The 11,826-nt window shown below is 36.2% G+C and overlaps 1 protein-coding gene across 1 annotated transcript; it reads right to left on the bottom strand.

The window, feature by feature from the left end:
* Positions 1–990: 990 nt before the first annotated feature.
* Positions 991–10,851, bottom strand: Bet1 (Bet1 golgi vesicular membrane trafficking protein). Its single transcript, XM_034518737.2, has 4 exons — positions 10,665–10,851; positions 6,227–6,351; positions 3,758–3,814; positions 991–2,103 (listed from the first exon to the last, which is right to left on the bottom strand). Exons 1-4 carry the CDS (start codon positions 10,681–10,683, stop codon positions 1,948–1,950), a joined length of 357 nt encoding a protein of 118 aa, XP_034374628.1. The 5' UTR covers positions 10,684–10,851; the 3' UTR covers positions 991–1,947.
* Between the last annotated feature and the right edge of the window lie 975 nt (positions 10,852–11,826).

Genomic DNA, 11,826 nt, shown 5'->3' with positions numbered 1-11,826 from the left:
AACAGAACATTTTCATATTTTAGTTTTTCCCCAAATCTGACTCATAGGAATGCTCTTACCTAAGGAAACAGAATACTGGCCAACGGCCCTGAACAGAGCCGTGCAGGCCACGACTTCCAGAGTTCCCCCTGCCTCTGGCATCTTAGCACACAGAGATAAAGGTTTGCGGAAATCCCATGCGTAGTTCTCCATGAAAATAAAAATGTTATATTGACAGATATTGTAGGAGCGTCACTTCTCCCTCATCCTGTGTGACTCCTACTGTTTGCCCTCAGTGAGTCCCAACTGCAACTTAAATTACTGACGGTGACTTCCAGTCTTCCATAAGTGATAATGTCATCTAAGGCAGAGGACAGCTAAAAATGTCTCTAAACAATGAGTCACTCTGAATGCCTAAGGAAAATAACTGCTTAGAGGTTGTATCAGCGTCTCAAGACCTAAAATCAAACTACTGTCTGACCTTGAAAAGGATGAAGAGTACCTGAGTGTGGACAGGGATAACACCTCCTGTGGTGGGTCAGGCACTTTCCTCTAAGCTGTACAGATGGACAAATAGAGGCTACATGCCTCAAGCATGTGCAGAAGGAGTGGTGTTCGTAACACAGGATGTTAAGTCACAGTACAGCTTCTCCCCTACACCTCAGCCCTGTCTCTTCAGGTCATTTCACGGCATTCAGATTCAGTGTTTGTAACCTGTACAGAGAGGCCCAAATGGAGCACCAGAACAAGCAAACAAACAGTCTTGACCTGATAAGGAATTGCAAATGAAAAAAAAAAAAAAAAGAATTGAAAACTCATTCAAGCCCAAAGGGAGAGACTCTTGAGTAGAAATAGAAAGAATGAAAATATTTTGAAGCTGCAACCAAAATTTGTCTTACTTGTTCTGATTTAATACAAATACTAATTCTGATTTACTTTGTTTGGAATCTGAGCTTTTGGAACATTAGATTTTATGCCAAGAATATACAACACTTAAAGAAGCCATAAGCATACATTAATAAAAGTTTATTTTTGAACTTAGAAATAAGCAAATTTCTAAAATAAGAGCAATACAGAGTGTTTTACAATATTTTAGGGTTTTTTTCTCTTCTTTACTTAAATCCATCTTGTGTTTTGATTTCTGTAAGCAAATAAAATGCAACTGAATAACAAACGTCTGAATTCTGGATTCAAAGCCTAAATATTTTCAGTACTAAATTTGAGCATATAATAAAACAGGCAATTAATTTTCTTGGACATATCTTTTCTTGTCAGAGCTTAGCAACCACTTAACTTTACATTATTCTGACACAAATAATAATCAAATGGCCCACCAAAGCATCTATAAGTCAGAAACTATTATAAAGCAAGTCAGTAGAATTTATCATTGATATAAAACAACAGCTACGTTGATACATATGTATATTAGGCTCCAGTAGAAATGTGCCAATAACTTTACTGAAGGAAGTCCTTGTACAAAGAATTCATGTGACAAATGTATTAAGAAAATTGTAGGGGGAAAGAAATGGCCCTACATGGTATCAAGCAAAGGTGCCCATCATCACAACGATGATATCAAACAAACAGAAGCGGGCTTTCTACCACCACACAAGCACCTCCCAAAGGCTGATCCCAGGTTCTCTGGAGTTCTTCTGCTCTCCCACTTGCTTTAGAAAGCTACACTTACGTAACAGCAGGGTATAGTAGTCATGTTTACTCTGACTGGAAAACATACATAGGTACAGCCACACTGACTTCAAGCTAACTCAATACTCCTGACAATGGAAGGTATAATGAGTCAATAAGAAACAGTATTCAAAACATTATCTGGTATAGTGTGATTTCTGAAAGAGACAAACTCCACTAATCTTCAATGGAGAAGACCATTAGGAATGTTGGGATGCTGGCTATCAAAGTGGTACCCCAAGACATTAACTGCAACAAATTCAAAGCCCACACTAACTTGCATCACCTCAGTTTAATAATCCAATAAATGACAAAAAAGACAAACAATGAAAACAGCATCATATAGCATAGCAATTTCGTTTGGCTCCCTCTGGATAAAATCTTCAGTCTTCCCATGGTTTTACCTAGAAATCCAGTTGTAGAATCAAATTGGGAATCCTATGAGGAAATAAGGAAAACGGAATAAATTCTAATATTCTAAACATGCACATTCAAACAATTTACATATTGTTATTAGTATGTATTTTTAAAGATAATCTGTATGTTTAATCAATTCAAGTATCTATTAGCTTACAAATCAGCATGATTGCTCCATGCAAAAGAAAGCAGTTCTCTCTCTCAGGGGTTCTTTCATTATCCAGTAAGCATTTCTTTCAGTTCTTTATCATAACTAAAAAGCACAAATGATTTAGTTTTTCTTATTCCAGTCATATGGATAAAAAGCCATTAACAATAAAGGTGAATAATTTGTGTGCTATCAAGTACGGTTTTGTCCACTTTCTGTCAAGGCGCTATTTTTCCAAGGTCAAATGTGTGATTGTTTAGAAACTAGGACTTCATCTAAAATTTAATATGGTTAGCACAAAAGTTGATAGAGCCTTTGTTTAGACACATGAGTTTGAAAAACAATAAAATTTACTAGTGTTAAGAGAATATAATGTTGGTGGAGCAACAAGTAGAGATATTTAAATACAGATATGAAAATACCAAATTAAATTAGAGCCAGGACAGCCTTTAAGATGAGTAGACTAGGCACAGATTAGAAATAAAGCACTTGTATTAAAATTCAATGTCCTGAGATGAGAAAGCAATCAACACAATGGGGTTCTGCATAGTTTAGTCTCCGCACACCCGGGCACTTGAACTCTTTGCTTTGTCACCAGAGTCACTGTATCAGAACCACTTGGGATGCTTTTTCACAAAATATATGCCTGGGCTCCTCTCTGTGAGATTTTGAATGCGCTTATTTGAAGAAACAGGAATATCTGTTTTTCAAAGAACACTGCTTTCAATGATGTCATATTTGCTTTCAGATAGTCATTTTTGAATGCACGTAAAGAAACAAAGGAAGGTCTAGAGAAGCTGGGTATCTAAAGTTAGCATTAATGACTGGAAGCCCGCTCTGAGAAGAAAAGGCACATGCTCTTGAGCTTGTTTTAGACTAGAAATAAAGGGACCCTGGCTACTCAAATTTGTTCAGTAGATTGTTCAAGGAATTTGTTCAATAGTAATCCTTAGGAAATCAAGCTGAAGAAAGGGTTTGTTAAGTGAAAAGCATTAAGTTGGTTTGATATAAAGTGCTTTTTGATTGCTTGGTTAATAAATTACTAGTGGCCTACCCATTAGGGTTTCTAAGACCACTCAGCATATCCATTAGCCTTCAGATTTTAACAGTGCTTTAAATCTAGGGTTAAAAAAATGCACTGGCTTCAATCTTCACTTCTTATTTATATCTTAGACAAAAACAATGAAAAAAATACATCTGATAGAAATTGTAAACTCATTAGATTAAAATGGAGTGAAATCTATCAGGATGTACAAAGTCTGACTTTAAACGGGATGAAAAAAAAAAGAGTGAGGGGACTAGGGAGAGTAGTAAGAGAAGGAGCCAGGGGAGGTGGAAATACTCAAGATATATTGTAGGAAATGCTTGAAAAGTACAATAAAATAGTACTATAGTATGTAAAAATATATCCTAAAAAACTGTTGACAAGAATGCTTTATTTAAAAAGGAAATTCATTATCCCTGGTGAACAGACAAATTTTGAAAACATCAGGGAAAATTTCTTAGTTAAAAATCATAATGACTTACCATTTCAGCTAACAGTTTGTTTTGATTTTTAACTTCATGGCCTATTTCAATGGAAAGCTATGAAGAAGAAAGCATATTCATTACTGCTTATGTGAAGTTATTCAAATAAAGTAAAAGCACCAAAGCCATCTGAAGTGGATTTAATTTCTCAGCTGAAACTGTATTCTAGAAATATATATTCTCTCCTGATACTGAGTCCAGAGAAATTATTGGTAATTTTCCCACCTTCCAACAATGAACATTTTTTCTAGTCTTCCACATATTATTCACCCCCTGTGTTAACATTCTCTTCCTGTCTCTCTTATTCCAGCATAATTTGTTCTCTGTATTTATTTATTTATTTACTTATTGTCATATAAAATATTTATCTGTATAATCCTTTCTTATATTTTAGCAAATATAAGCATTCATGTGATTAGTTCAAATGCAGACATATACATTTAATAGTCACCTAAAAAGGGCATTTCTTTGAATTTAAGTCAAGATTTATTATTTTAAAGACTTTTGCTTTAATATAATAAATTGCAAAACCCCTTAAAAGTTAGTATTATGTATAACTTAAAATTACACAGAAAGAGTCTTAGCATGTCAAACAACTAACTAATTACAGCTGCTATGCAACATTATACTTCATACCTCACACAACAAAGTCACCAAAAGTTTCCCTTCTAATGCACTTGACTAAATACAATTGCTGAAACTCTTTGTGAATAAACATACAGGTTCTTCTAAATTTAATCTGTGTGAAAAGCATACATAATACTTTTATGAAATTACACTAATATTATACAGATCAGATATGAGGTTTTCCTCCAAATTCATCAGATTAAATGATAAAGCAGGCATTCTAACCTATTTAACTACTCTGAGCATGAAATTTATGCCAAGGAAAGAAATCTCCAGTATATCACAGCTTTCTTCTAACACAGAATCCTACTAATCAACCACAGAGGGATTTGTTGGTTTGTTTTGTGGTTTAAGACATTCAATTCTACGTCCTTCCCAATGAGTAACTTAACTTTTTAACAGGCTACCTTACTCCGTCCATAGATTAAATCATTTTAATTAGGATGACTTTGGAAATAATACCATATATCAAAAACACTATTTTGAGTACAACTTGAATATAACTTTCCAAAGACTGATATTCAATACCAATTACATGTGACAGTGTGACCTTCTATTGATGTTTCACAAGTGGGTAGTATGTTTATTGCCATGGAAATCAGTAACACATACTTTTCAAATCATCCTGTATAATTCCTTCAACAGAAGTTTACTCAGTACTGCTGAGAAGGAACTACACTGAATGTCACGAATGATCCTTGTTTTATAGGGAATGAGTTAATACCGGATAAAGTACTGAGCTAAAGCATGCAGAGGGACAGATTCAGCACTGGCATCTTCCTGGAAGAAGGAAGATGGTGACAGTACTAAAGGCAGTTTGAGTTTTTAAAAACATGGAATAGGGGCACAGTGGTACGCAGAGTACAAAAGAGAACTCTCATTTGTCTGGCCATAAACCCATATGCATTCTGGATGTGTTGGGGAGAAGCTCTGAAAGGCAGACCATTCTCTGAAGAACATAGAGAGAGCAATCAATCTACAGAATAATAACAGGAGAATCCAAGACTTCTGAGAGAGCAGGACATGTTTTAATAGAATTCTACCGATAGCCATGAACATTATGAAGATCAGGGGGAGCTGAGACAGGTCCAAGGATTCTCTCTGGGGTCTATACATAAATGGCAGGGCCATGTCAGAGAAACATGGGAAGGCCCAAGATTCAAATGAGGCCCAAAGATGGAAGTATTATATTTTAAGCCACTAGCAGAAAAGGCTGAAAGGACTATTTCACTGGATCCCCCAATGCTCTGACCAGTGAAATTATTGGAAAATGTCCTTCTAACAGTTACATTTTCTCTCTTCTTTATAATATTCAACTTGCTTGTTAATATTCTTTGGTTCTCTTATTCTAGCACATTTTATTTTCTCTTTTATTCATATATTTACCTGTATATTCCTTATATTTTACAACATACAAGTACCACAGGACAAAGTCAAATACATATGTATTTAATATTTTCCTAACAAAGTATGGCATTTCTTTGATTATAAGTCTAGACTGGTTAATTTAAATATTTTTTATTACAACAACAAATGGGGAAAAAGTACAAGTTAGCACTTACTATAACCTGAAATTATACAGAAAGCATGCCTAGAACTGTTGGAACTGCGGCATATAAGGTATAGTACATTTTAGATTTTGCTAGGTACAGTTTAAGAAAAAAAAAATAAGCAAGAATACCATATCTTTGAACTTGCCACATCTCTAACTTATTTAATGAATGGTCTGAATTTTTGGTGCACTTTGACCTCAGTGCACCATTTTGAAATGAATCCCTTCCTGTGATGACAATAAGTTCAAACTATGAGCTACAATGTGAACGGCATTGGTTCTGTACTTACAGATTTTATAGCCGTTACTTTGCTTCTCAGACTTTCAGTGAGTCTGTCATTCTCTTCTTCACAAGCATTATAGCCACTATTGGCATAGCCATAGTTCCCATAGCTGCCAGGAGGTGCTCCGTCACCTACAAGGATCAGAAGCACACTTGTAGGACTGCAAAACCAGAAGCTACTCTTAAACCTTAGTAGTTAAAAGAAGATGAAAAAGACGCCGGAGGGCATTGCAGACTACATATATCTATTATAGCAACACTGTAAATCAACTATTCAAAATCAGAACCAGATATTACAAAAATTCTTTTCATATCCTCTTTTGAGTATTCATTTTCTTCAATACATATTTATTGATCATTTATTGATTGCTTAAAAAACACTAAACTAGACACAGATATACAAGGATATTTGGAAGAGATTTGTTGCACACTAGAAATATGTTTTAATAAAAGACATAAATGTAGCACTATCTACCCATCATAGAAACGTGGTTATAAGACAAAAGGGAGAAAGATAATGTGGAGGGAAGGTTCTCATGGCAGAAAGATGGTAGGATTTTCCTAGCATCTTTCTCCTATAATAAGCAAATAGTAAAAAATCAAAGAACAAAGGGAAGAGAGGGCCATAGATGAAACCCTGGGGAAGGGACACAGTGGCTTGTTGAAGCCATAGCTGAGAGTCTCAAGCAATTCACTCATCTTCCAAGCAATATGTTTTTCTACTATGTTTACAGAACTTGCATTCTAGGAGGTGATGTGGAAGATAGAGGGATCCACTACTGTGTACTATAGTACTTGGCAGTCATCAGGAAACCATAGGTGTGAGCATTAGGCAACAAATTCATACATAAATGTTTGGGGACTGAGGGCACTTCAAGTTGTAATAAACTGTTATCATCATTTTCTTTATAAATGAAGAAAGCAAGCCACATAGTAAAGAAGAGTGATCCCTTAGAATAAACAATAAAGAGAATCATGAAAGAACCATGACTCAAATCATTCAGTATTACTATGAGAATAAATTAAACATGGCCATGGCAGTATACTGAATTGGCTTCTGCCCTCGCAGATACAAGATGTTCAACAAAATGGCTCCTCCTCTGTCTCAATCAGTCATTAAGAAGCTACACTATTGAATGGCTGTAGAACTGAAAGTTTTCATTAATGTTGGGACTGCAGAACAACAAACCCACAAACTTTGATGTAGTTTAATGGACAAAAGAGTATAGTAAGTATTGAAGGGACTAGATTGTCTATGGTTGGAAGCAGATTCTCTAATGACCTAGGAAGACAGAAGAAAGGGATACTCTTAAGCTATAGGCTGCCAAAGGCTCAAAGAGCAAATGCTTTGCCATGATAGTAAGAACAATCATAATAACAGCCAAGAGAGTGGGTAGCAATAAGTCTAGTAGCTGAAGAATGGTTATGTGTGAATTAGAAACTCTTTTAAAGCACAGCACAATTTAATTTTATTGAAGTAGCAAAACTTTTGAATCCTGATAGCTCTAAATGTATGACATTAACACTGACCTCTACATTGAACTATCAGAGCATAAACTAAATTTATTCATTTATCATTCCAGATCTCTGTAAACACACAGGTGTATGAGCAAGCATGTGGACATGGACACAAACATACACAGCCTACAACAGTACTTATGTAAATACTTATAAATGAACTACAAAGGACATTTTTCCTTTACTGTTAACCAGCTTTGTCAATAGCAGAGTGTCTCATGCTTCTCTACCCTCCTGCACCCAATGAACACTCTCTGTGTGTTAGACGTTTATATTTCTCCCTGTATCACAAAAGTCACAACAAAATGTTAAATATTTCAAACAGAGGGAACAGTTGCACGCTTATTGGCTGACACACTCTCCCCGAAGTTCTCCACACTTATTTTCAAACAGATCAAAAGCTGGTGGACTGGGTATAATCATTTTTCCCCACTCCCCAACTAAAATCAACACTTAAAATACTCCATGCAAACCCTAACAAGACCTGCAACTTGTTTTATGTGACTAAGGATTGGGGTATGACATACTGTCCAGTAAGTAATTCTGGATTGGATGAAGTTAGTCACTGGACAACTTCAACAATGAATTTGTCTGAAATTAATGGCTATTTTGTTTCATTTCTTTTGTTTTGACTCTCTGGCCTATCATAAATTTAATTTCAGAGTTCTTACACTTTGTTCTTTTAAAGCAAAACATTCCTTTTTTGGTCCAAAAATTTGTAATGCAGTTGCAAATTTGATCTTTCTTCCCACCATCTCCTATCCCAAAACAGAAAAACAAAAAAAAAAAAAAAAAAAAAAAAAAATAAGCTAAAATAAAATACTACAGTTGCTATTCCAACTGAGATCCAATTTTTCAGAGAGAATTAATTACTACTATGAAGAAAAGCAAGTAGAAGAGCAAGTCTTGAAGGTCATCTTTAGCTGATGTCATTTCTGAAAAATGCTACTTCCTTGAAACAGGTACTATCAATAATCAGGCCAATTCATTTAATAGCCCATGTGTAATGTGGCAAGTTTTACATATGAATGCCTATCAAACTCACTATTATTTCAAATTTCAAATTCAGGTCAACACACATGGTACTTTTAAAAATCTTAATTTAACACCAATTTAAGTGATAAGCGTACTTAACCAACTAATTACCCCTCTTCTCCACTGCACTTCAAAAAGAATTAGGAGGGACTCTAGCATGATGATTGTAATTTAATTGAAAATTTAATTTAACATCTTTCTGAGTAATCCTAACATACAGTCAGAGATAGAAACCTACTATCAAGTCTCCGACCTTCATGCACTAAAAACAGTACAGCACAAAGGAAATTCTAATAGGCCAGTGGCCTACTGATGAAATGTAAAGTCCTTGAACAGACAAAGATTTTTGGAATGCCTCAGGGTCCTAGTTTCACTCAGAGTGACTTCATCACCACAATCTCTTGTACACATCACTCATAACTATCCTGAATCTTGTCTGATCATCTTCTCATCTGGAACTTACTTCTCCCAGTCCTCACTATCACCAGCATCCTTCAAGTTCCCTTGGCTCTAGGAGGTCCACAACGAGCCATTTATTATGAAATCCCTACTGCATTCACTATCTGTTGAACTGAACTTGTACTGGGAATGAAAAGTTACCACCTTGGATCATAATTTGTCATCTGCTTCAGAAGCAATTTGTCCTTTGCTCCTCGGTAACACTGGAAGCTTTGGGAAGCACACTGTGTGTCACAATACATGTCTGATGTCATTAGTGATGGGAAAATGTAGGCATATATAACTAATCTTGTTTGAAAGTAGTTCTTTAGGTTGAGATGGACTACTTTCTTTCAATGATTGCAAGAATTCATAAAACTAAATTTACAACTTCCTTCACATGCACTTTTTTATTGATAACCCTGCAAATCTATATTACTGATACCTTTCAAGGCCCTTATTTTTCAGTGGCTTTAGACTCCTCACATTCTATTCCTATAACCAATCTTATTAAAAATACTACCATGTCTCCACTTTGTCATGAGCATTGTATTACTTCTTATATAACTAAAAATCATAACAAGCTGTGAATTATGAGTTGCAAAAAAGGCTTTATATTTTTCATAATAATTTTAAGTATGTGTCCATTCACTGGCTTTAAGCACCTAAATCTTTTTAAAACTATGTTTTTATTATTCCAATTTATGCCAGAATGGCAACATCCTTTTTAATATTTCATACATTTTTCAAGCACTCTGCCCTTCTGTCTTTAAAAGATTGTTAATAAAGAACTTCAGAACCAGAAAACAATATTCTAATTATTTTCTGTTATTATTAAGTTATTCCTTCCCCTGATCCATAAAGGCAAGAACAAGTGTTAAGTCATCAAAACTACCTTCTATTGCCTTAGCAGTGGGACAAGGTTTAGGTGAGAAATGCTCCCAGTAACTCGCCTTTGACCCAGACCTTTCAACAGCAGGCACTTTAACAATAAGGACACGTAAATTTACCTTTGTAACTCTGTTATCATACAATACATCGTTATTGGAGGCTTAAAGCTTACTACCCACTCCCCAAATGTCACTTCTTTTAAAATAAACAAACAAACAAAAACAAAACAAAACAAAAACGCTAACATCCAGAATGAGTAAAGCAAATGGAACAGCAAGGCTTGGGAAATATGGCTACTCCTCAAACTAGCACACAGAGAAAGAAAAACTTATACCAACCAACTCACCACTCTGTGCAATCTACCATATAGGTTTAAACTTTTGTTTAAATACAACTTAAGGAAAACCTCGGAACTGGGACAAATGATGTGAACCCAAAGAACTCAAACTACTTTCGAACCCTAAAGTCACTGACAGAAGGCCGGTAGTTTCCCTCCCACACCCCTACTCCCTGCTAAGCAAGTCTTAGGGTCCCCAAACTTCGAACCTCAGCACTGTTCTTACCCAGGCCTGCACGCCTCATCCTGCCAGGAGAGGGAAAGGCGGGCAAGGAGGAGTGGGTAGGAAAGGGCCAGGGTCACCCGACCTCGGCTTCAGTCCCAGGGCTCCTCAGAGCACCAACTTTTTGCCTCAGAGCGCCACGACATCAGTAAAGTCTAAACACTGCGCCGGTTTATGTCGTCACCCGGACAGATATAGGCGCTTTGCAATGAGATTTAGTTGCATTCTGGGAAATGTAGTTTTCCGTCTTCTGGGACACTGGGTAAGAGGGCGGTGGTAGGAACCAACTATGGAGCGGGCGGGGCTTCCGGAAAGGCAGAGACAGCTGCTGTGGCTCTAGTCCTGTGAATCTGGGTCTTTACCTCTTCCAGAGCTTCCAGTATGGCACTTTTTGATGTTACTGTCAACTTTAACCTGGGAGAGTTACTCCTCCCTAGATGGGATGATGATTGACTCATCTTTCCTGATTTTCCCTTGCACTCCCTCCCGCTCACCCAAAGTCAGAGGAGAGAAAGTCAGTGCAAACTTTTGTTCAAAAGTCTCGTCTTACTGTCTGAACTTCTTAGCAGGAATCAATCCTCTTCCTTCCTGATCCTGCCCAGTGAAACAGAGAAAATCTATATCCTTGTAGTAGAACATCTGGTAGGGAAGTGGGAGTCTCTCATACCTCGTTAATGCATTTGTTCTAAGTCTGGAACAAATTTTAAACACTCCCTCCTATTTAGACCTTTTAAAACGTGCATGCAAATTCCTAATACTTGTTTTCATGGAGCATGGAGTCCATTTATGGGGCTTAAAAGTTTGTTGGGATGTGGGGAAGTGTAGTTGTTCATTTTATATCACAAAGGATCATTATGAGGTCACACAAAAATAATGTTCTTTTGAAGCAGATAGTTGTTTACTGTCCATGTTAAGATGTTTTACAGTTGTGTTGCTTCTGTACGGCAGTGATGTGGTATTTATGATAGAGCTTTCTGAGAACTGTACTCTTTGAAAAGTAGTGTTTCCCACTATAAACACTGACCATATAAATCAATTCTCAACTTAAACATTGACTGCAACTATAGCTTAAGTCTCTGCCTTAGGGCTGTGTCTGTAAAATACACTTAAAATAATTTTCAATGTGATATATTGACTGGGAAGATAAACTTTGATAGCATTAAAA

Source organism: Arvicanthis niloticus, chromosome 15 (assembly GCF_011762505.2).
Source record: "Arvicanthis niloticus isolate mArvNil1 chromosome 15, mArvNil1.pat.X, whole genome shotgun sequence".
NCBI classification, from domain to species: Eukaryota; Metazoa; Chordata; class Mammalia; order Rodentia; family Muridae; genus Arvicanthis; species Arvicanthis niloticus.
Note: the sequence above shows the minus strand (reverse complement) of the source record. Positions and strands in the feature narration are given on the sequence as shown.

Coding starts and splice junctions, on each gene's coding strand:
- Bet1 (XM_034518737.2), bottom strand. Junction 3,815..6,226: donor AAGTAACGGCTATAAAATCT/GTAAGTACAGAA, acceptor TCTTCTTCATAG/CTTTCCATTGAAATAGGCCA. Junction 2,104..3,757: donor ACAAACTGTTAGCTGAAATG/GTAAGTCATTAT, acceptor ATTTCCTCATAG/GATTCCCAATTTGATTCTAC.